This window comes from Prionailurus viverrinus, chromosome A3 (assembly GCF_022837055.1).
Source record: "Prionailurus viverrinus isolate Anna chromosome A3, UM_Priviv_1.0, whole genome shotgun sequence".
Lineage (NCBI taxonomy): Eukaryota > Metazoa > Chordata > Mammalia > Carnivora > Felidae > Prionailurus > Prionailurus viverrinus.
The window spans coordinates 129,622,808-129,649,330 of record NC_062563.1 but is presented as its reverse complement, the minus strand read 5'-3'; the positions used below and the strand labels follow the sequence as shown (position 1 = coordinate 129,649,330).

General features: G+C 41.9%; 1 protein-coding gene across 3 annotated transcripts in view; it reads right to left on the bottom strand.

The window, feature by feature from the left end:
* NBAS (NBAS subunit of NRZ tethering complex) overlaps nucleotides 1-26,523 on the bottom strand; it is a 339,328-nt gene that overhangs the window by 70,924 nt on the left and 241,881 nt on the right. For all 3 annotated transcript variants that reach the window (XM_047852270.1, XM_047852271.1, XM_047852272.1), the window contains exons 43-44: nucleotides 19,564-19,814; nucleotides 18,113-18,447 (exon numbers count right to left, since the gene is read on the bottom strand). In XM_047852270.1, the coding sequence (XP_047708226.1) occupies nucleotides 18,113-18,447; nucleotides 19,564-19,814 (586 nt within the window). The remainder of the gene's footprint in view (nucleotides 1-18,112; nucleotides 18,448-19,563; nucleotides 19,815-26,523) is intronic.

Genomic DNA, 26,523 nt, shown 5'->3' with positions numbered 1-26,523 from the left:
AAGTGGGGATCACATCCCACATTTCCTTAGGGTTTCCTGCAATGGACCAGCACAGGGCTCACTAACAACAAAAGCAGCAGCAGCAGCAGCATCATTAGCAACAGTAGCCAACATTAACTTTAATATTTACTGTGCCCAAGCATGGTTCAAATCACTACACTGGTATGAAGTCATTTAGGTAAGGAAGCCTAATATTTGCATTTCATCGTACAGAAACTGCTGAAATGAAAAGGAAAAAAATTCTAGTATATGTTTTATGAACATATAAACCTTATTAAGAATAAAAATAGGCATCTGGCAAGAGGAGGGTCAACCGTAGGGTCAAAGCCAAGGCTCTGTAGTGGGGGTAGGTGTGTCCAAAACATGCAGATTCTAGGGATGGGAGACTTATTAACATTTCAGGAGCTCATAATCAGGGTTACAGTGAAAAACTGGGAGAGGCACTTATTAAAATGCTAGGAGGTGGGCAGCAATCGGACGACATTTCCCTGTTTTTCCCACTCTCCTATATGATTACTGCTTCATACCTTCTCCTGTCTCAAGTCTCCACAGTCCTGGGGTGCCTGGGCATTCAGCCAGTTAAGCATCCGACTCTTGATTTTGGCTCAGGTCACGATCTCACAATTTGTGGGTTCGAGCCCCACATTGGACCCCGCAATGACAGTGAAGAGCCTGCCTGGGATTCTTTCTCTCTCTCTCTCTGCCCCTCTCGTGTACTCTCTCTCTCAAAATAAACTTAAAAAAAAAATCTCCACAGTCCCTACTTTATACTCATGCCGAGTTTTCTTTCTTTGCCTCTTCGCTGAGAAAACAGAAGCAGCGAGAAGCTAATGACTTCCATCTCCTATCACATCTGTGTCCATGGGTTCTGCCTCCCTCTATCTGCTATCATGGGAAGCAGACAGGGATCTTGGCTAAGGCCAACCATTCCATCTGGCCTCTAGGGCCTGTCCAGTCTCACTAATTACAACAGAAATTAGTACCATTTTTTTCCCATTCATTACTATGTCTTTTCCATTAATGAATAGAAAAAAATTTTTATATTAAAAAAAATCTTAAGTCTGCCTGTCAGTGTTGGTTCTTCCTCATCCTCAAGTCCTAATGTTGGAGTGCCCTGCACTCTTTTTTTCTTCTCCACCTACTTGCTCCCGTGGGAATTATACCCAGCCACCTGGCTTTGACTCCTCTCTATATGCTGACAATTCTGAAATGTATTTCTGTGGCCCAGACTTTTCTGTTGACCTCCAGATTCATACTGACAACTTCCTGTCAACAGCCTGACTTGAATAAGAACCACATGGTCCTCTCAATAGATGCAGGGAAAGCACTTGACAAACTACAGCATCCTTTCTTGATTAAAATCCTCAAGAAAGTAGGGATAGAAGGAACGTAACTCAAGATCATAAAAGCCGTATGTGAAAGACCCACAGCTAATATCATCCTTAATGGGGAAAAACTGAGAGCTTTCCCCCTAAGGTCAGGAACACGACAGGGATGTCCCACTCTTGTTCAACATCGTGTTGAAGTCCTAGCCAAGGCAATCAGACAACAAAAAGAAATAAAAGGCATCCAAAACACTAAGGAAGAAGTCAAACTTCTGCTTTTTGCAGGCGACACGATACTCTACATGGAAAACCGAAAAGATTCCACCAAAAAACTGCTAGACGTGATACTTGAATTCAACAAAGTCGCAGGATATAAAATCAACGTACAGAAATTAGTGGCATTTCTATACACCAATAATGAAGCAGCAGAAAGAGAAATCAAGGAATCGAACCCATTTAGAACTGCACCGAAAACCATAAAATACCTAGGAATAAACCTAACAGAAGAGGTAAAAGACATCTCTGCTGAAAAACTATAGAAAGTTATGAAAGAAACTGAAGAAGACACAAAGAAATGGAAAAGCATTCCATGCTCATGGATCAGAAGAACAAATATTATTAAAATGTCGATACTACCCAAAGCAATCTACACATTCAATGCAATCCCAGCAAAATAACACCAGCATTCCTCATAGGGCTAGAACAAATGATCCTAAAATTGGCATGGAGCCTCCGCTCCCGTTCCTCTCCTCTCTCATCCCCCTTCAGCCACAATGGCCTCCTTGCTCCTCCTCCAGCACATTCCCTGTCAGGACTTTTCACTTCCCCGTCCATCTTACTTTTGCTAACCAAAGAACTTGTTGCCGCCTTACTTCCTTAAGATGTTTGCTTGAATGTTGCTTTCTCAGTGAGGTCTTCTTTAACCATCTTATTTTAAATTGCAGCCATCCTGCCCTCCTGAGTCCTTTCCAGGTTTATTTTTCACTTGTACTGATTGCCATCTCACATGTCTGAACTTAATCATCCTTCTTTATTGTCTGGTTTCCACTTGTCCCTAATGAACGGTCCCTAAAGTCCCAGGTGCCTGTCTATTCTGTTCAGTGCTATACAGCCAGCAATGAGAACAATTCCTTATATGCAGTAGGCGCTGATAATGACTTTCCATTGCTGTGTAAAAAATTACCCAATTTTAGAAGCTTATTTATTATCTCATAGTCTCTATAAATCATGAGTCTGAGTGTGGCTCTGGATCAAGGTCTCTCATGAAGTTATGATCAAACCATTGGCCAAGACTGTGGTCTCACGTGATGATAAGGCTGGGTGGCAGGAGGAGATCCACTTCTATGCTTACTCCTGTGGTAACAGTAGCTGTGGTCTCTTGTCAAATGGAGCTCTTCACAACATGGCAGCCACATCCCCCAAGAGTAAGTGACCAAGAAGGAAACCACAGTCTTTCTGTAACTGAATTTTATACATGGCATCCCATCATTTTTGCCGTATTCTGTTCGTTAGAGGAAAATCAATAAATCCAGCCCATACTCTAGGAGAGGGGATTACACAGGGGATTAAATACTGGGAGGTAGGGATCATTAAGGGCCATCTTACAAGCTGTCTTCCCAAGCACTCGATAAATATTTGTTCAATGAATGAACAAATTAACCAACGATGTACACTTGAAAAAAAGAAGATCCTAAGCCAAATGGGAAAATCAGACTGACTTCTCTAGGAACTTATGGATTTTTTACTCTTAATAAATGGGAAAAGGGCAGGTAGGACAAATAATCAACTTTGGAAGTATAAACACCATGTAAAACCTTTACGAGAGGAGACTTTCTTTAGAGTATTGTGATAAAAGGTCATTTTTCTCAGGACTATCTGTATTTTATTTATATATGAGCAAATTGTGTTATTTTATATCAAGTTTCAAAAACTATATTCTCTATCCTTCAAGTATTCTCTGTTCCCATTTATTCTGTGCCGTTGACAGTCATAATGGGAAAAGAAAAAACAATTCATTTTTAAATTTCCTCTTCTATGCCTATCTCCCAAGCTCCTGGTTTGTTTTGTTTTGTTTTGTTTTTGTTTTGTTTTTTTGCATTTTTGTCAAGATAGGATATGCTTATCGGACTAAACCCTCACCCTTGAAAAGAGAAGGAAATAGTTCCTTAAAAGCAAAAACATTCAGGAGGAGGAATGGAAAGATAATGTTCACAATGACAGTAATATGCACAGGCTAGCTGAAAGACACATGGGAGTGATATGCTCTGCACATTTGAAAATCTGGAAACAATCGTCACTACTGGGCATCATTAACAAACATATGCCTGAAACAGAAGGTCTTCAATAAATGTTGGTTGTGTCTTCCTTTCTACACAGAGCACTTATTAAATGCTTCAACAGTACTTTTTACATTAAATTATCATTCATCTGTTACACATGCATACATTTGCGCCAATCAGCCACGAGCTTCTCAAGGGCAGTCTTTTATTTACAGCATCTAGAACAATGGCAATGAAAAAGCGCTCACTTAAACATTTCCTCAATGTATCTGGTATGAAAAAAACTCATTCAGTTCAGAATCAAAGGAGTCAAATGATGACTATACCATAACCAGAGATCAATGGGAGAAATACTTACTATGAAATTAAAAAAAAAAAAAAGAGTTAACATTTAGTCATCTTGTAACACTGAGTAAACATTTTATAATACTCATAGTCGAGCTTAGTATGATTATAAAATAGCAACAGTGAACACCGTAAAATTTGGGGAGGGGACTGACACATAAGTATAACCCATGACCTTTGACAAAGGAGCAGAGGAACTATAACGGGACAAAAGTCTTGTCAACAAATGGTGCTAGAACTGGACATCCACATGCAAAAAAGTGCATCTAGACCCAGATCTTACATCCTACACAAAAATTAACTCAAAATGGACCACAGACCCACCCATAAAACATAAAGCTATAAAACTCCTAAAAGATTACAAAAGAAAAAAAATCTAGATAGCCTTGGATATGGCTGAGAATACGGCTGTGAGTTTTTCAAGAGTATCAAAGGCAAAATGCATGAAAAAAATAATTGATAGCCTGCCTTCATTAAAATTAAAAACTTCTGTTCAGCAAGACAATGTGAAGAGAATGAGAAAAGAGTCACAGAGTGGGAAACATATTTGTAGTAGTCATATTTGGTAAGGGACAGTTCTACAAAATACACAAGGAATTCTTAAAACAATTAAAAAATATTGATTAAAAAATGGGCCAAAGATCTTAACAGATACCTCGCCAAAGAAGACATAAAGATAGCAAATAAGTACATAAAAAGATGCCTCACATCATGAATCTTCAGGGAAACACAAGTTAAAAGAACAGTGAGATAGCCCTATGCACCCACCAGAATTGTGAGAATGACTTAAAATACGGAACAGTGACAACATCAAATGTTGGGTGAAGGTGTGGAGCAGTAGGAACGCTCACCTGTCGCTGGTGGGAATGCAGAATGGTGCAGCTGCCTGGGAAGACAGTTGGGCAGTTTCTTACAAAAGTAAACATACTCCCACCATATAATCCAGTTACTGCTCTCCTTGGTATTTACCAAAAAGAGTTGAAAACTTACGTCCACATAAAAACCTGCACATGAATGTTTATAGCAGCTTGCTTCAAAACCACCAAAACCTGGAGGAGACCAAGATGTCCTTTAACAGGTGAATGGATATATAAACTGTGATACATCCAGACAATGGAATACTGTTCAGGACAAAGAAGAAATAAACTATCAAGTCGTGAAGAGTCAGGGAGGAAACTTAAATGCATAAGACCACGTTTAAGAAGCCGATCTGAAAAGATCACATAGTGTGCAATTCTGGAAAAGGCAAAACTATGGAGCCAACAGAATGATGTAGTTGCCAGGGATTGAGAGTAGAGGGTGAATAGGCAAAGCACAGATAACTTTTAGGTCAATGAAAATATTCTGTATATTATAACGATGAGTAGATGGGTACACTGTCCGCACCCATACAATAAACAACGCCATGAGTGAGACCTAAGGCAGACTACGGACTTTGGGTGATGATGATGTGTCAATGTAGGCTCATCAGCTGTAACAAAAATGTACCTTCTGCTGAGGGATGTTGATAATGGGGGAGGCTGTGCATGGAGGGGGGCAAGTGGCATATGAAAAATCTCTGTACCTTCCTCTCAACTTTGCCGTGAACCTAAAACCGCTCTTAAAAAAAAAAAAAAGAGTCTTTTTTTTATTTTTTAAACTTTTTTTTTTAATGTTTATTTATTTTTGAGAGAGAGAGAGAGAGATTGAGAAAACAGGGAAAGGCAGACAGGGAGACACAGAATCTGAAGCAGGCTCCAGGCTCTGAGCTGTCAGCACAGAGCCCAATGCAGGGCTCAAACCTACAAACCGTGAGATCATGACCTAAGCTGAATTTGAACAGTTAACCAACTCAGCCACCCAGGCGCCCCCCCCGAAAAACCAAAGTCTTAAAAAACATAGGAGTATGCCACTTTCCACCTAGAAACAGGAGCTTCAGAAATGCAGTTAGTGCTTCCTAAGACAAATGTGGGTCAAATATCCTTTCAATTTTAAAAATCTTAACAACAGGGGAGCCTGGCCGGTGCCAGTCAGTGAAGCACGCGACTCTTGATCTCAGGGTTGTGAGTTCGAGCCCCACAGTGCGTGTAGAGATTACTTAAAATCTGTTTTAAAAGTTATAATAAAAAGATCTTCATTTAATATTCCAATAATTATACATAAAAATCCCTGTGGTTCTTTCTCTCTATATATATATGAATAAATAAATATATACATATATGCATACATATACACACATCAGAAATTAGAAACAGGTACGTGTGGTTTATTTTGCTTTAAAATGTTATATATTGAATAAACTAAAATCCATTTACTTACAGATAAAAATAGATTTCAGCTTTGAGTTAAATATTTTTTTCAGTTTCCCAGTTTGGTTTTAACTTCAGGTTTTTTTTGTTTTGTTTTGTTTTTTCTGTAATCTCTATACCCAATGTGGGGCTCAAACTCACAACCCCAAGATCAAGAGCTGCACGCTCTTCTGACTGAGCCTGTCAGGCACCCCTAACTCCAGTCCTTTTTTAAAACCTTATTATAAAGCCTATAAGGTCTCTAAGCCCTTAGTGTATGTAAAGGTATAGGCAGGCACAATTATGGTTCCCAAAGAGGTCTACACCCTAATCCTTGGAATCTGTGAATATGCTCCTTAGATGGCAAAGAGACTGTGCATATGTGACTAACAATACGGACCTAGAGATGGGAAGACCATCCTTCGTTATCCACACAGGCTCCAATCTCATCACATGGATCCTTAAATGTGAGAACCTTTCCTGGCTTTGGTCAAGACAGGAAGATGGGAAGACAGAAGGGTCAAAGACAGGCTACTGCTGCTGGCTTTGAAGATGGGGACAAGGAGCCCTGAGCCAAGGAATGAGGGCAGACAGCCTCCAGTTATGCATAGGAGAAGGCAAAGAAATGGATTCTCCCCAGAAGCCTCCGGAGACCTTGGTTTCTGCCCACTTCTATCTTAGCCCCGTGAAATCTTCGTCTGGCTTCTACCCTATGGAAGTGTCAGGCAATAAATTTGTATTGTTTAGGCCACTAGGCTCCTGGTAATTAGCTACAACAGTGCTAGGAAACTAGACACAGAGAAACCTTCTCTTTTTCTTTTTGTTTTCTTTTTCTTTTTTTTTTTAATTTTTTTAAAGTTTTATTTATTTATTTATTTATTTATTCCAACATTTTTATTTATTTTTGGGACAGAGAGGGACAGAGCATGAATGGGTGAGCGGCAGAGAGAGAGGGAGACACAGAATCGGAAACAGGCTCCAGGCTCCGAGCCATCAGCCCAGAGCCTGACGCGGGGCTCGAACTCACGGACCGCGAGATCGTGACCTGGCTGAAGTCGGACGCTTAACCGACTGCGCCACCCAGGCACCCCAAGTTTATTTATTTTTGAGACGGAGAGAGACAGAGCATGAACGGGGGAGGGTCAGAGAGAGAGGGAGACACAGAATCGGAAGCAGGCTCCAGGCTCTGAGCCATCAGCCCAGAGCCCGACGCGGGGCTCGAACCCACGGACCGCAAGATCGTGACCTGAGCTGAAGTCGGACGCCCAACCGACTGAGCCACCCAGGCGCCCCTTTCTTTCTTTTTTTTTTTAAAGAGGAACACATAAACCGTTGAGGACAAGATGAATCGATGTAAAGTTTTGGATGAGGCATAACTTATTCTATTACCCAAAGAGCAGTCATGAGGAGGGCAGGTGGCTCTACTCCTCAGTAGTTACAGAAAGGAGGGATCAAGAAAGCAGACGTGGAGCCCATATGAGAGAGTAACAAATAAATGGGCCCAGTAAAGGAACAGGTTGCCTCCGAACATAGCGAGTGGGCCCTGCCACATGGGGTAAAGACGATTGTTGGCTGAAGACCTCTAACATGCCGTAGGTAAGACTAGGAATGGCATTCTGGCTCAGCCACTAACTTGCTTCTGACCTTGAACAAAGTACTTAACCGCTGACCTTCAGTTACTCATTTCTAAACTGAGATTGAAGGCTTCATTGCAGGGCTTTCACGATTAGTAGAGATAAGGTGAAATGTCAAGCCAGCACCTGGAACCGATGGTAAACAACCAATGGTGGCTATTATTACCATTATTGTGTAGCGGGGGCAGTGATTTCTGGAGATGAGAGATAACGGCTCAGGTCTTAGAATTTATTATTATTTAGCTGGACATCCATCTGGGTATGTGTGGGAGGAAGAGTTTTCTCTTGCTCTGGAGTGCCTACCTTAGCTGTAAAGCAGAAAGTTCCCTTTGGACGCCAAGAAAGTAAATGGTGCTTCCAATCTTTCACTTCTCAAGACAGGAGGAGTGACACCTGGAGCCACAGGGAGAAGAAACTGATGACGGGTGGCTAGTCCTTTTCTTTCCTTTTTGAGACCTGTCTGGCAGCGGGGAGACTACATTTTTCTTCTGCTCTTCTCCTTCCAGTGGTAAACACTTGCGGGTCAGGCCCAGACTCCGGTTCCCAAGAAGCATTATCCGTCCGACACATTCTTGTGACTAATGAGTATCTGAAATGTAACTCGTTGGAACTGATACGTGCTTTAATTTAAGTACACCCTAGATTTCAAAGACCATTAAAAAAAAAAAGGATCAGTGTCTCATTACTATTTTTATACTGATTCCATGTTGAAATGATAATATGTGGGACAATTTCACCTATTTTGTTTCACTTTTTAAAACTTAGCTACTTGAAAACTTCAAATTCCACACGTGGCTCACATCATATTTCTACTGGGCAGCCCTGATCTAGAGGCCACTTCTCTGGGCCCCACAAATAAAACTCAAGTTGGGAGACTGCCCTTCTGAGAGAGCATATAAGCTCTGCAGCCCTAGAGTGTGCCCGGCAGAGCCGTCTGAAGGCCATCTGAAGGTCTGGCACAGGGAGCGACACGCGGAACCCCGATGTGGAGGGTCGAGCCACGTCTGTCACTCCCAATTTGACCAAAAACAAAGCTGTGATTTCCAACCACCTGATCTGTCTCTTAACTGATCATAACTTGAGAAGAAAGGATGTTATTTATTGTTCTTTCCCCATCAAACCCCCAAAACATGATTGAAATATTTCTGTTCTCATGAAGTAGCACAAACATAAACTCCGGGTACACGTACCCAGGGAAGGTAGTGTAAAGGTAGTGGTCCTCTTTAGGTCCAAAGGGGCACGGGCTTCAAAAACATCTCCATTGATTTCAGCGGAGGGCGGTTTTCGACCAAAATGAAACGTGGGCATGAATGGCAAACTTCCCCAGGAAACTGGTTTCTGAGACACGTGGGACTCTGCAGCAAAATGGCAGCATCAGCCGTGGTGGGATTCGACTGAGAGGAACGCAGGGCCTAAATGATGCAGCGGGAAGCAGGAAGGCAGGGTGACTACCAACAGGGACACGCAAAGTAAATCCATCTCGGACAGGAGGCAGTACGGATGGGTGGATTTTCCTTCCCGCCTGATGAACGTATGCCACAGTCAACTCCAGACAGGCGACTTTCTCAACCCATCTCCTTGCTTGACTTCACCTGGCATCCTGGCAAAGCTAAATCCAGAGAGGTTCCCGTGTCTACTCTCCTTCCCCCCGTGTCACCGAGCCACTTCTGTGCTCTCCAGCATTCTAGGAAGGTGTGTCTGGATTGAACTGAAACCAGGCCTCTAGAACCATGTTTCGCTTGGCTGTTTCATGGCTGGTTAAGTTGCATGGCTATGGAGCTGATGCTGATATGATTTTATTTTTTTCTATTTTTAAAATGAGATGCATGAAGAACTGCAGGTGGGATTAATGTAACTTCAGATGTGCTGAAGAAGCCCCACTGCTCCAGTGAAAGAAAGTGTATTTTGCTGAAGGAACCTGCGATTACCCAAACACCTAAGTCAGACCTCTTTGGCTACGACGGCAAAAACCAGGGAAAATCATCCGTGGCCCTTACCTTTGTGAACTTATGAATTTTGTATTTTGATGTAACTGAACTCTAACTAAAAGGGCAAGAGGCTTTGATTTTGGGGATGTCAGTTTTTCCTCTGGGAATTTAAATTGCGACTATTTTACAGTTGCTGACCTGTATTACTTGGCGTATTTTCTATTCTCGCTTAAACTCCTTGTTTCATTTCTGAGGAGTTTTAATTATCAGTCCAGTGGGGCAAAATCTGAGAGGAATTGATGCCTGAATCTGGTGTTCTGTCTACAGGGAGTCAGAAGAGTGTGCTCCTCTGATCTATTTCAGAGCCTTCTGGAAGCAAAGGCCACTACGGGTCTCAGGAAGACATAGCATGAAACTCGTCTGTGTGAGAGGAATGGCCTCGTGAAGTGGGAACACCAGGACCAGGTTCTGAAAGAAGTCGGACTCCTTTCTCCCCTTGTTGGCAACAGCTTTTGCGATTAAGCCTAATCAGGTAAGGGAATAAAAAGCCCACTGCCCGTGCCCCATCCTCCCCTGACAGGGAGAAAACTTCACTCCAAACAACGGACAGGAAACTACAGGAGGAATGTTTGTGGCATCTCTCTCCCTCTCCCTCCATAATCTCCCCCACAGGAGAGGAGCTGACTGGAAGCCGTGGGGAGTGTGGCTGCCCCCTGGCTGCGACCTGGCTGTCCACAGAATGACCTTCTGGAGCAGCTCTCAGGAGTCAAGTTTCACGCAGGTGTAAACGTGACAGAGAGGCCATTGGGCCGCAGACCCAGGCCACACTCTCCAATGCCAGCTGTTCCAACAATAGCTATTAACACTTATTGATTGTGGATATTTTTGCTTTCAGCTTTCTGAATCCTAAAGTGGGTGTTAGTGAAGTAGAGGAACATATTTAGGCATCACCCTCAAACACTGCAGCAAAGAGACCTCAGAAAAATCACCTTTTCTCCGATCTGATACCCTGGCCTGGGAACACAGTTGAGGGTCTCTTAGGAGACGCCCCCTCATCCAAGCCCTGTCTCCTTTTGGATACATCTCTCGGTCACCTCCCAGAGAACTCCCTGCTGAGCTTGATTAACAACAAAAGATGATGTGCTAATCAAAAAAAATTAGAGACTAAACTGTGAAGAAAGAAAACTGATTTTGCACAATTCACAAGTTCAAAGGGTGGTGTAATGGCATTTCTAGGCACACATTCCATCTTGCATTTTCAAATTATTTACAGAATCTCCATATCTGGACACTGATAAGAAATTAATCTCTTTTAAGGAACTGAAAATTTAAGGCAATCCTTTATGCATTTATCAGAACAAATCTTCATGATTCTTATTTATATCATAAATATTTAGGAAGCTGAAATGATCTCTCACATATCAAAGACAGTTGTAGTTTTAAAAACAATAACCTATGACAGTGGTTCTCAAAGTGTGGGTCACAAACCACAAGACTCTATCAAGGAGTCTGCTGAGTCAAAATTATTTTTAGGACTCTAAGACATTATTTATCAGTTTTTACTGTATTGACATTTATAGGTTGGTAAAAAGGCAATGGTGGACAAAAGTGTGGGGTCTTAGCACAAATCAAGGGAGTGGCACCAGACTGGACTAAGAGTCACTGTGTTCTTTGCTGGCAAAGTTTCACTTAAGAGTGTTATTCTTCTTCTTTTTTAATACATTTATTTATTTTTATTTATTTATTTAAATTCGAGTTAGTTAACATACAGGGTAGTATTGGTTTCAGGAGGAGAACCCAGTGATTCATCACCTACATAGAACACCCAGTGCTCATCCCAGCAAGTGTCCTCCTAATGCCCATCACCTATTTAGCCCATCTCCCCCCCACTCCCCTCCCCTCCATCAACTCTGTTTGTTCTCCGTATTTAAGAGTTTCTTATGATTTGTCTCCCTCTCTGTTTTTATCTTATTTTTTCTTCCCTTCCCCTATGTTCATCTGTTTTTTTCTTTTTTTTTAATGTTTATATTTATTTTTGAGACAGAGAGAGACAGAGCATGAGTGGGGGAGGAACAGAGAGACAGGGAGACACAGAATCCAAGCAGGCTCCAGGCTACAAGCTGTCAGCACAGAGCCCAACACGGGACTCGAACTCACGAAGCCTGAGACCATGACTTGAGCCGAAGTCAGACGCTTAACTGACTGAATTACCCAGGCACCCACATCTGTTTTGTTTCTTAAATTCCACATACAAGAATGTTCTTGATGAAGGAGTAAAAATTACTAATATTATTAAGTCTCAAACATGGAGTGCACGGGTTTTTAATATTCTGGGTGAACTGACATATATACACAAAGCATTTCACTGTATACCAAAGCATAATAAGGAAAAAGCATTTGTGTGATGGTTTGATTTATGAACTGAAGTAGTTTCTTTTTGCGTGCATGATCATTTTTGCTTAAAAGAACAACTAATAGAAAACTCTGGTTGTTCAGACCTGGATATTTCACAGACATTTTCTCCAAAGTGAACAAAATGAGCCTGTCACTTCAAGGAAAACGATTCATACTATTTGTTGCCACTGATAAAATTTGAGCTGTCAAGCAAAAAATTAGAATTTTGGAAAACTCGTATCCACCACTGTGAGACTGACAGCTTTCCGATACTTAAAGACTCATCTGCTAAGAGGAGTGCTCATATTAGTACATGTGACTGTCGATACTGCATAATGCAATTTATCAACATCTGGTTGATCTGCATAACTCAACGGATCACGATTTTCCAAAGGCCTAACGCGTTATATTACAAGCCACACATGGGTAAAAGATACACCCAGAGTGCAACATAGACCAGTGGTCTTAATGTAACAGAGTACAAAGGGTTCAACGATATGGTTTTAGATTCCACACTGCAATTGGCCTTTAAAAAATCTACCACTTGTGAAGTTTCAGTGTAGGATCAAAGGAGAGCACGCCAACTCATAGGCTATGAAAGCACTCCTCCCTTTCCAACCTCGCATCTGTGTGAGGCTGGGTTTTCTTCATTTACTTCAACCCAAACAACAAAAACTGAAGGCATAAACACGAGAATCTAGCTGTGTTCTCTTAAGTGAGACATGTAAATATAAAATAATGTTAGTCTTTCATTAATCTTTTTTCTTTTGGAAGCAGTTATTTTCCATTAACATATGCTATTCATGTCAACCCACGTAATGGGTCTATTATTGGTAGTTATAAGCGAATTAAATAAATATTTCTAAAATTTCTTCATTTCAATTTCTAACATGATAAATATCTATAGCTATATCCTCAATAAACAAACTCTTTTTACAGTTTTCAATAATTTTTAAGAATGTTAAGGCACTCAGATCAAAAGGTTTTACCATCACCAGTTTTGATAATAACTGTTTAAACAACACTGAAGGAGTTCCTACTTCATACTGTGCTAGGAACTGGAGAAGTAGATAAAAGGCAGCATCCCTAGCCTCAAAGAATTTCTAATTTCATGAAGAGTGTAATTCTCAATTATAACATTTTTACTGTAAAAAAGAAAAAAAAAACATTTCAACTTTCTTAGGAATGTATTTACATCTTGATGTTCTCAATGGCAACTAACCTTGTATATGGCACACAGCTGATATCTAAATACTTAGTGATTCAGTCTGAATCTACATAATATGCATTTGATTTGTGCATCAGAAAGTCCTATATCTGCCACATACTTAGGAACTGGGCATTGCCTAAGCATTTTTACATAGGATTCAGACACTGACTGCTCTTTATGGTGACAAAGGTGCTCCGTCCTTAGTGAAAAGACCCTGAAGTTACAGCAACAGTGCAGCCTTCCACTGAGACAAACCTTAGGAAATAAATTTTATTTTTAGGTCATATCATGGTTTTTAAGACAAATTTACTCTTCCAGATTTTATATCAAATAGTCTGGATAACAGGATGAGGGAAGAAACGGTAGCTTATTTCAGGAACAATCATAACATGAAAAAGAGATTCCCTTATGCTGTTTCCATAGCTCTAGAAGGCAGAACCGAAAGGTGGAAACTATAAGGAGCCTGAAAAAAAATGTGGTTTTACACACACACACACACACACACACACACACACACACACACACACACGGGGCAGTAACTTAATTATCAATAGGTATGATGCTTGAGGGTCAGAGGTCAGACCTATTTTTCTATTTTCCCCCACTCTACCCCAAAGGAGACAGCATGTTTCCATCAGAAACAAATGGTGGGAGTTGAAACAGAGAGTGCAACCAGGGTGGGGTGAGGGTGGTCAATGTCCATCCAACTTCAAGTTGAGAAGCACCTGGCAGGAGGCAGAAGGCCTGTGTTAGTTCTGTGATTACCTGGGGCTCTTAAAGTAGGGTCCTAGCAAGCTGCTGGGCAGCAGTTCGTAAGTGAGCAGAGGATTTCCCACGTCGTCACTTAAGGATGCAACCCTCCCCGCCATTCCCAGTGCGTGGGGGTATAAAAGGCTGGGAGTAAGGAGAAGGCTGAGGTCGCACCTAAGTCCCGTCTTAGCACATCACATCTGAACCAAGCACACAGTGTTTTGACCCCAACTGCAGCTTCTTTGATCATTTTCCTGGATTTCTAACCCACTAACTTGCTCTCTGTCCCTTCTACAAAATGTATCTAATTGCTCAACCGGAAAAGCAATAGGAAAGCAACTCTTACCTGACTCCACAAAAAAACAAACAATTTAGATTTGCAGCAAATGAACTTTAAACATTTGTGTTCTCCGAAGCTTCTGCATATTCATCACCTCAAATGTCATGAAAATTCAATCTCTGCCTATATGACATAATACCACTTTGTGCATATTTTCCCCAGAATTTCCACAAATTCTGCCAATGCAAATGGCAACTGAATGACAATGATCTCGAAGGCAAACAGCCCTCTCTGGCTTATTTTGTCAGGGGAAGGGTACAAAGTGCAGGCTTCTGGACCCTCCTGTCTGAATTCTAGCACCTATACAACAGCTTCGTGCTCTTGTCCCGCACTCTAGAACTAGCTCACCAGTTCCTTCCACAGTTCGGTTTGGAATTAAACGTGGGTACACATTTGAAACCCGCACACCACATGTGAGCAGTACAGACTTATTTTACATTTTTAACATCATGTACGAGCTGTGGGAACATCTGGTGTTTTGCAAATTTGGCCAAATCCAGCTGCACTTCCTTTTCCAAACGTGTCCTCTGACATGTAAGGGTTGTATTTCAATTTGAATTTCTCTCGCTCTCTGTCTCTGTCTCTCTCTCTCTGGCACAGTACTGTGGGACTTCAAGCAACCACTGTACCTAAACTTTATACTTTTCCTCTCTCAAAGGAAAACTGAAAGCTTGCCAATTAATAACATGAGGAAAAACAGCTAGACCAAAGATGTAAAATTAATTTTAAATGCTTCTCTCTCATTTTCCTCTAGCTTGCCTGACTCAGTAGAAAACCATCTCTTTTTTTTATATTTATTTAAGCAATCTCTATCCCCAATGTGGGGCTCAAACCCATAACCCCAAGATCAAGAGTCACATGCTTTTTCCTACTGAACCAGCCAGGTGCCCCGAGATCGTTGACTACACAAGGGTATCTTGCTAAGGACGACACCATTTGAATGGAGAGAAAGCAATGCCATAGTTATTGACTCACTCTTTACTGGGTCAGCCAGACATGTTCTCCTCAGGAAAAGTGCCCATGTGTGCACAAACAATTGGGTCATACGTTTTCAGGTGGTTGGAGAATGTGCTGTAACCGAAAATCATCGGACTTGAAACTTCATAAATAACAGCTCAAATTCGGAGTGGATTCTATGTCCATGTCTTACGTTTAATCCTGAGTAAATCACTGCTGCTGGAAATCTAGACTCATCTGTCCCCTTCCATACACATACTCGCAATTAGCACATGGCCTCGGCGATGGCATGCTACTCTTTGTCCTGCCCTCACATAAAGCGTTGAAAACCCACATCAGGCTGAGGGGAAAGAAACGGCCTTAGAGTGAACCCCCCCCAGCCCCCCCACCCCCCCCATCTTCCTGGCTTCCTGTCTGGTCTGTTTGCTTGTCCAGCTCCTGTAGCCAGTTCATGGTCCCACCTCTGGAGCCTTTTCCTTGCACCTCAACTCCCCACTTGGTTCCTTCCCTTCCCTGCATGTGTACTTCCTTGGACTCCAACCCTCTTCTCGTTCCGGGAGATTCCAAACCCACGTTTGCCGGACTCTTGCCTTTTTCCCATACTTGCCAGGTTCCTGCCCACCCTTCTTTGTTCAGACTCAGCCCTGCTCCGGGCACATCCCAGGACAGGCTACTCCACTTGGACTGAATGTCCCTGGGGTTCTCTAGGCCCTGCTCCCCTACAGCTCCTACAATGGCCCCAGGCCCTTGACTCTAGCTGCTGGTTCCAGGGCTCCTCACATACAGTACAGTTCGGGGGTTAAGAGCAAGGACTCTGGAAAAAAGCCTTCTCGACTTCACGCTGTGGTTCCTCTATTACCAAATTAACTTTGTAGGCCTCACTTTCCTCACCTGTCAAAATGGGGGTAATAATATATCTGTACCACAGATTACTCAGCCACAAGGAGGGAGAGGTCTACCAGATTCCTTAGTCTAAACCACAGAGGTATTAAGTTGCTGGTTCAAAGTTCAAAACCAGGTTCAAAGGACTTGAAACACGTACTCTTTTCAAATATATGAGGCTATCCTCCTTTAAAATCATTTTTAGTTGCTTCCTTGGAAACAACAAAAACGATCATTTCCTTTTCGTAGCAGTGCTTGTAAAATTTCTTTATTTTAATGTTTGTTTATTTTTGAGAGAGAAAGAGAGAAAATGTGAGCAGGGGAGGGGCACAGAGAGGGAGACGCAGAATCCAAAGCAGGCTCCAGGCTCTGAGCTGTCAGCACAGAGCCCAATATGGGGCTCGAACTTGCAAACCGTGAGATCATGACCTGAGCTGAAGTCGGACGCTTAACCAACTGAGCCACCCAGGCATCCCTGCAGTGCTTGCAAAATTTAAAACCAAGTTATTAACTAAAGTGCTTGAGTTCTAATAGTCAGTGATGAAGTCCTTGGTTCCATCCACAACTATTAATCGAATAAGTTAGTTAGAACTAGAATTCCCCACAGATGTTTGAACCTCTACCTGTATCAACATCCAAATGAATGACTTGAATTCTTAGCCTTTACACTAAATTTTCAGGCTAATATGAGCCATGTGAAAAATACTTGTAATATAAAAAAAAAAAAAAAAAAGGAATGCATCTCCAAAAGAGATTCAAAAGAACTGTATCTCCAAAACTCTCTTTTTTCCAAAAGAAAAAAAAAAAAAGTACTCTCAATAGTGGGGCACCTGGATGGCTCAGTCTTAAGTGTCCGACTCTTGATTTCTGCTCAGGTCTTGATCTCACGGTTCGTGGGATCGAGCCCTGCATCAGGCTTGGGATTCTCTCTCTCCCTCTCTATCTGTCCCTACCCTGCTCACTCTCACTCTCAAAATAAGTAAACTTTAAAAAAAAAAAAGTTTAAAAATACTTGTGATAGGGTACTGGGCAGACTTGCCAGCTTGGAGACGGGGAGAGCAGCAGCAAAGACCGTCAAGCAGAGGAGGAAAAAAGTTCCAAAGGCAACAGAACTCAGCAGTTGAGACCAGAGGTGGGAGGTGTTTTCGGGAGAGACATTCCCCGCCACCAAACAGCGAGAATTTTGTTTTACAGTAAGGTCCCGAGACGGCAGGAAGAGAAGGAGAAGGACTCACGTTATTTACTCTGTATGAAACTAGGTATTGTTGAAGGATCCAGAGCAGGAATTGGGAGTCCAGTTAAAGGCGCTCAGACCTAAGCGTGGAGCAGACATTAGAAAATGTCTACAGAGACTTTCGTGGATAATTCTATCACCAAGTCATACACTACATGGAATTCATGCAAAAATTTTTAGGGGCTCGATTTCACCACAGCTGAGCTGTCGGCCTGCCACTGAAAGCAGGTAATGTGGGTGGGGCACTGGACGTGCTTCCCGCTTCGCAACTGGAAAGAACAAGGTGGCGTATTCACTGTGACACAGGAGAACCGTAACGTGTACAAGACGCACACGTGAATCAGAAAGAGTCAAGTCAGATTTAGACTACTTGCACATCTGTGACAGAGGAAAACGATTTCCCAATTAGAACATCTCGCCATCTCGCGCTTAGCAAGAAACGAAAACGCCAAACACGTTAAGTATTCTCCATCCCAAGAACGGAAATAAAAACAATCTACTGGATTTAAGAGCCATTTTGGTTTCTTCTACAGCATTCAATGCACTTTCAACGATCTTTTCAGTTACCTTGGTCACAGCTTTCGGAGAAAATGTAATGGCATCCACCACCGTGAGGAGGTCGCCCGGGTGGAGGCGATCAAAGTACTTCACGCAGACGTCATAGGCGCGGAGCCACTCGGGTGAGGACTCCGGGACTTGTTTAATGAGGTGCGGGTCTCCAGTCCAGAACAGCTTCTGCAGCCAGATGGCGTACAGAGAGCTCGGGGAAAGCATGTGTCCATCCTTTGCGGGGATTTTGGGAACAAGTTTGGAAATAGATAAGATATTTTGACTTGAAAGAACTGGCTCCAGGGCTTCAAGAGGATTCGCGCTGTCATCGGTCAGCTTTTTGTAATTAAGACCTAATGGAACGAAAAGAAAAAAAGGGAGTGGGTTCTTTCCAACATAAACATACAGGAGCTTTCACACAAACACACACACACACACACACACACACACACACACACACACACGCGCGCGCGCGCGCACACACACAGCCCTCTGGACTGCTGAAGGGAAAATTTTATCTACCAATTTATAGCAGATATTCTGTCGATTACAGAGATCAGAAGATGTGAGCTCCTGTCCCAGCCTGCGAGGCGGTCAGCTGTGCGGTCCTCCACAGGCCGCCCGCTTCCGCGTGCCTCAGGTTTCCTGGCATGCACGCTGGAGAGGGCTTATCCTCTGGCTTCCTCCATCCTTCTACGTCCTTCCACGGCACCTATATTTCCTTTGGCCAGCATGCTCATCGCACTGCATTCTATTTCCCCATAGTTCGTCTGCCATCCCATCAACTACCTGCAGGCAGGGATGCAATTTTGCTCCTTTTCTTGCATCTGGTCCAGCTTCTAATTTGGTTACTCGGTAAACCACTGACAGACTGAAATAAATTCTCACAACTGTTTTAAGTATTGAATAGAATATAGATTTCAAAGTAAATTATAAAGTATCATACAGACTGGAGAGGTATTAATGTGTTTAATGTCTTCGTTAGGAGCTTAGAGAGACAGGGATACCATTCTAAAGACTGCCACCATTTATCAAAGGTGCAAATGCTCTTATTTTAAGGGTTTCACACATCCTTAAAACACAGTCTCCAGTGAGGTGAAATTCGGCCAAATTGCCGAATGTGAAGTGTCTCAGCCCTGTCCTTTCTATAGATAAAATAGAACCACTGGGAGTAGGGAACAGACCTCTGGAGGATTAGTCAAAAACTCCAGATCTCAGCACCAGGCCTACTGTAAGACAAAGTCAATGTGTGACTTTCCATAGGTCTCTTATAGTTTCTTTGGTATTTAATTCCTTAAACACAGTAAGTAAAGGAGTTGCAAAGATAATAACTAAAGTCAATTAGCATCAGATCCTGTGATTTCTGATCTCTGCCAGTCACAAAATGCACAAACATGACTGTGCACAAAAAAATTAATTCCTGGCTTTAGTTTAAAGAATGAGTTCAAGCAGGGAAAGGATCGTCTTACCTGCAGCAACGACCTTAAATTTCTTCAGGAGCCGAATGTGCGTTTCTGGCTTAATGGCATATTGTGCCAAATCTGCACAGCCACAGCTTTCCAGAAGAGAGAAATAATATAGCAACCTTTCGTGATCAAAGCCACCTATAGCAGGGTAAATATACTTGACCATGTGCTTGTGAAAGGCTTCAGGATCAGTCTTCAAAGTCTCAAAGAGATGAAGGGCTTGGGCTCGATTTTCAATTTCTACTGTGGACAAACTGAAATTAAGGAGAAAGAAATTGTGTTAAGATTTGGTCCCTTTAGTAAACAATTTGTTGTTGTTTTTTTCCCCTCTGACTGAAAAAGACAGGCTGCTTCTTACAAGTCCCTTCTTCTTGTCAATCAATTTCAGCAAACCACCAGAATGTGGGCTGTTTATATAAGGGCAAATAGGAGTGTTAAATGCTTACTGTTATACAATTTTCACGTTCTCTCATATGGGTCACAGCAACCCTGTGAAGTAGGGTTCACATTCCTTCAGATGGGAGATGTCACCCAACGCTTAACATCCAGGAGATGAACCCAGACCTGTCAGCTTCTGTTATGCATTATTTATTCATGTCACAAGAAACACTTAAAATCTGAGCTTCATTATAGAAATGTAAACAACCTTATTATTTCAGGAATTTAGGAAATGGTGGGGGAGAAGAAACAACTCCAACTTTGAGGCATATAAGTTTTACACCCAAGAGCCCCGAACTGCTATTCAACACACCCAAATTTGATACTGTGTTCAAAGAGAATTAAAATGGGAAAGAACAGATATGTTCACTTGACTTATCTGTGGTAATGAATGCCATTAGAATGAGCACACTTCTTGGTATTTTCACCATGATTTAGAGGTCTTTATAATGTAATAAAAAAAGGGTCATTTAAGGTTAAAGTACTGCAAACAATTTTTAAGGAGTCTTAGTTTGGTCAATCAGTTTTTATTTCTGGGGGTAAAGGGGAAGACTTAATTTTGGTCTTGGCTTCTCCCCGGACAGAACATAATGCCTCCAGCCCGGTGTAACCCTGATGCCCCGTGCAGAGTAAGTCAGCACTCATAGAAATGTCCAGTCTCCGGGGCATTCAGCAGTAGCATACAAAGGATGCGAGGGGTGCCAGAGAGACTTCTGGTGGAATCAAAGTTAGATCACATACAATTGAAAAGCAGCATCTCTGAAATATGATGCCCTATTTAATGGAATTCCCACTTTTAGGAAATGCCAAGACATGTTTTTTGGTTTAAGGACATAAAGTTAATACAAATTATGTTTTGAAATTTTTATAAGGGTGTGATGATACTTGGGATACCAGCAGCAATCCATAAAGTGAAAATATCAAGTAATTTTTTTAAATACTCTTTTAACTGTCACTTCTCGAGAAACTGTTTTTCTATTAAGACATAGTTCAAACATCTATAAAAATGTCCCCAGTCTATAAAAATGTCCCCGAATGCCTCCTCTGAGCACCCTTCTCTTCTAGCACTCATAACGTGCTGTAACTTTTCATTACCTTGTCTGTCTCCCTCACTAGGCTATGTACCACTTGATGGAAAAGATGATACCAGATCTTCATCTTTAGTTTCTCAGTTCCAAACACCAGTGTGTGGTAAAAAGGAAACATTCAACATGTGTCTTATGAATGCCAAACAGATGGGTGGATGAGCAAAACGTAGGTGTCCTCCAGGGACCAGGCACCCTGCTCATCGTGGGGGGAGAGTATAAAGATTTACAACAGGGGCGCCTGGGTGGCTGAGTTGGTGAAGCATCCAACTGTTGCTTTCAGCTCAGGTTATGATCTCACGGCTCCTGGGTTTGAGCCATACTTCCAGCGTGGAGCTTGGCTGGGATTCTCTCTCTCTCCCTGTCTCTCAAAATAAATAAATAAACTTAAAAGAAAAAAAAAAAAGATTGACAACACAGAGCTCTATCCAGCAGTTTGAAAAGCTAGTTGAGTTCTAAATACTTAAGAGTTAAACCACAATGCAAAATAATGATAAGGACAAAGGCCACACAACCATATTCTAATTAACAGTAGGATCCCTAAAGCTGTATCTTGAGAGGAGATAAATGTCAATGTTAACAGAAGGCTTACTGAAGGAAGCACTTGAGCTTGGCACTGAAAAAAGGAATGAAGCAAAGAGAGTTTAACAGAGGTATCGAGACAAGAAAGCACAAGGTCTGTACAACAAATGAGTATAAACGAATGGCTGGTCAGAAAGCAACCTTGATAGTATCACTATTCAAAGTATGCAATGTCACCTCTGAAATATACTGTACGCGCCGTCATGTATGAACGCAATTCACAGAATTTCTGATGTTTCTGCATAATTTGTAAAACGAAGTCTGCAGTAAACAGCAAACCGTGTAACCCCATGAAGACAGGTCATACGGATGAAAACTTCCAGGCAGAACAGCATGCCGATGGAGGGGGGAAGGGAACACACGTGCACTTCTTAGGCTGATTCCTAAGCAAGGCAAGTGAAATCTAAGTAATTACCAACCTACAGACGAGAAACTGCCATCAGAGAGGTTAAGCGACCTGCTTAAGACAAAGGGTCCACATCTGTTTGGACTTGGCGTGTGTTCTGCTCAGCTCATCACAAAGTAGCCTTTGACTAATGAAGGTCAAGTGTCTGCAGTACCAACCATGTCAAAAACAGGAGTTTTTCTGTAATGAACATTAGTTCTCTCTCCCAGCGGCAATACTCTCAAAGAGTTCTCCTGTCATACTTCATTCTTAACACCCTGATAAACAGAATACTTGAGATAGACTCATCTACAAAGTGGCCAGTGATTAAGCCCTAACAGTTTTAGTTCACTGGTGATTGGCTTCATTCTGAATATAGTCTCTCCTAACCAACACGACTTTCCCCTTTGCCCACCCACTTATTCTTCTGTGCCTACAATTCGGTTTGTCTGATGTGCAATTTTACCTACTTATCTTGTCAAGAAAGATCTGGAATACCTTTAGTGAAACATGATTAAATGCCAAAACCTGCCTCTTCAGTAAATTACAATGTGCTAAGATCTTTTATAGACGCCAGTAATCAATAACCCATTTTAATAGTTTCCATTGAAAGAAGCTGTTATCTTCCCTTTGGAACAAGAAATGAAAACTCTGCTTGGAAAACAATTCCAAAGAACCCACATTCAAGAGAATAGGAAGAAATACCATGAAACCACTATGGACTTTTCACTAATCAAATTAATGATTACCCTTGAAAACAGTTTAAGTGCTTTATCTTGAGCCTAGTTTTAGCCATAAAGCAGCTTATATATATAATGCATATTTAGCTTTCAGAGATTAACTAAAGGAAGAAACTAGCATGAGTTGTACCCGGTGCACAAGGAATAAATTAATAGCACTAATCCTTTGATTAGTGTTCTGTAATGGCTTCAAGTTGTCAATCACCCAAAAACGTGATTCAAGAACAGCATGTATTGAAAGAACTTACATTCAAATAGGAAAACAAATTTATTTAAATATGTTTTTCTTTACTCAGTCTGAGACTGATTGATAATAAAGTTCTATTACCTGTCTGAACAATACCGAGAAGAGGAAAGGAAGAAAAAAGGACAGTGGGACAGGAGAAGGCAGACGGCCGCTGGGAAAGGCAGAGACAAAGGGATGGGGATATGGCTTCACACAGTCCAGATGTACTAACTTCCAGGCATTTCCGCCAAAGACTAATCCTAAAAGTTTAAAGACATATGGGTCCAAATTCATGACCCTGATCATGAGCGAACAGGGTTCCTCCACTGATGCCTGTGCAAAGAGACAATTCTACCCTCTAAGTTATAACTACTCTGACCTGAGGGAAACAATCCAAGGTATTCACCACACAAATGCTCAGAATGAACTTGACGTGGCCGACTTGATGTGCAATGCTGCCTGACAGTTGCACATGGGAGTACAAAGAGAAAATAAGGTCAAAATAGCCGTGGCGTTTTTCAGTTTTGCCAACATTTTGGCCAAGTCTTTGTAAACTGAAAAATGGAATTTAATTTTATAAGTTCACCTACACAGTTGATGGGATGACCAATAATGAGCATCTCTGTCTATTTCTTGTCATACAACTACTCAGATCCTCTGCGGAATGTTGTATATGAACAGAGCATGATGGGGCAGGCCATGAGAATAGGCTTCGTCTCCTCTACAATGACAATCCTGACACCTTAGATTCTCACTGGTTTATATAGTCTCATATTATTACCTAACAAAAAAATATTTTCAAAGACACCACAGCACAGAAATAGATGAATAGGTACCATTTACTGAGCATTTAGATGTTAAGTGCCATGTCAGCTCATTTATTTCTCACAAAGCAGATACCTTATAATTAATGTTGACTTGAAAAATAACTATTCAAAGATAAGATGTACAATGTTGGGCTAATACTGGTCATAGGATGGGTTTGGTGTATATGATCTGTTTCCAGAATTAACAACAGCTGTTTTTTGAGCACCTACCACATGTCAGGTATTTTGTATAAATCTCTGAAATCTCACAGCAGTTTTGTCAAATGGAATGAGAAAACTCATTTTGCAGACAAGGAAACCTAGGCATACATACAGGGCTGAAGCAACGTGTCTACCTGGCAGGAACACTTTAGTAGGAAGTCACAGAGCCAGAGTTTGAACCCAGGATTCAGAGTCTGAGCACTGTCCACCAGATGGAAACAAGCCAAAGTGCATTGTCTTGCTTACATTTTATGCCAGTGTCAGGAGCTTTTGACAGTTTGGGAGAGAAGTGGCCTTAATGGTCACAACATGGAAAGGAAGGTTGCAGATGTATGGAAGGAACGGCTTCCACTTTGGTAATGGTGGTAATCAGTTCTTCCACTCTTAGGAATGGCAGGTTTCTTCTTAGGCACAATGCAAATCGGAGTATGGGTCATGATCCACAACCCCCCGCCCTTAGGCCAAAAGAAAGATCAAAACCAAATTTAACGACTACAGAAGGCCTATGTCCTGAATATCTATATTCAAACTTCCTACTCTAATATGGATTTTTTTTCCTGGTCCTGAGTTTTTATTTTATCCTAATTTTCAATGTTATGAGCTACTTTTAGTAAGCCGAGCTACCTTAAATCCTCTCTCTATGCGCTAACTATTCTCACACTAACTCCTCAACCAAGCCAGGCTTCCTTAAGGGAGGAGACAGAGAAAAGGCCAGGATTTAGAATCCTTTACAGTGTGGCCGTGTGGACACAATTCTGCCTCTGAGCAGCAGCAATCCTGGGACACAAGTCCCGTGTATCTTCTGTTTCAATTCAGAAAGAGACAGATGCCTTACAGTTTATTCATCCTCCCACAGCTAGAACTTGCGCTGGTTCATCCCTGTACCTGAGAACAAAAGAATCCTAACAAAGAATATGAAACTGATTGTGAAAAATAGAAGAGTGCAGGCAGGTTCCATGCGCCAGGGGGCCCCTTGCCACACATCTAAAGGAGACTGAGAAGACGGTATCGTGATCTCTGACACTTGGGTAATCACCTGGTGATTCAAAGGTGGCTATCAGAGTGAAATGAAAATGCAGGATGCAGGCCTTCAGATCTGCTGTTTAATTAAGAAGGGAAACAATGGAAAGTGTCACCAAGGGTGACAGTCGAAGGGAGTTCTGGCCCCTACTTAGTTCTCCAGTGCTAAGGTGCCATATGCTCCAGCCACAATGGTTTTCCTTTAGTTATGCAAAATACCAAGATCCCTCCTGCTCCAGAACCCGTTCCCTCTGCCTAGACTGCTATCTACAACTTGTGCACTTCCTTTATGGTACTTACTAGGACTAGCAATTTACTTTTTGGCTATTTTCAAGTGCGTGCATGCATGTGTGTGTGTGTGTGTGTGTGTGTGTGTGTGTGTGTGTGTTGAGAGTGGGCACGTCTCCCCTATTACAATATAAGCTTTGTGAAGGTAATAATGTGTCCGTCTCATTCAGCACTTAAACCTAAGCTTAGAATAGGAAGACACTATAAAAATAATAATATGTAGTGAGTGAACAAATGTGGTACTATTCAATCGTCTAGAAGCATCCGCTGGTATTTTAAAAATGATCTTGTGTCCAAAACTTAAAGGTGCTCACAGAGTCAGCAGAATTGACAAGAATAATAACAGGAATAATGCAACAGTATGACAGAGTGGCCAGGCTATATACTTCCCACAGATCCTCTCTTACCTTTAGAACCTTACAAGGTAAGGATAATGGTCGGATCACTGAGGAAACAATGACTCAAGAGGATTAAGAGGCTTGCTCACAGCTACATAGTTGGGGTTATGGGCAGCAGATGTGGACCAAATGTGGCCAGACTCCAAAACCCGTGCCCTCATGCTAAGCCACACATACACTGGTAGTTGATGGTGTAAGTATTTCTGCTGGTCTCTTCTAAAACGTCCCTCTTCTAAAACATCCAGAACAGCCCAGAAGTGAAGGTGGCCACCGAGGCTGTAGTGGGTGATAGATATACATCAGCCCTGAGCATGGGGAGCTGAACATGCCGGGGTGTGCCAGCTGGAAGGGACGCCAGGCACACATGGCCACTCAAAGTCATCACTGATATTTACAATGACTAAGAAGAAAACAATGGGGGCGCAGGGGAAATAAGGGGAAGGAGGAGACCAAGAATTCAAGTATGGGTGTTTACGATGATTATCTCCTTCTCACAGGAGTGAAATTCCAGGAATAACTGCCAGTAATGATGTACTGGTCATGTGAAAAGGGGTGCAGGTTTGATATTTTACCGTGAAGTCATTTAATTTTTGTTATCCCTTAGAGTTGAGGAAAATAAATTCCCGAGAACTGAATGACCTTGCATCGGGACATACAGCTAGAGACTGACAGTTAGTATTTGATCCAGCTACAGTGATTTGAAGGCTTATGCTCTACTGCATGACGTTGCCTCACCCACGACGGTGTGCACCCCTCTGTATGCGAGCTGGGCA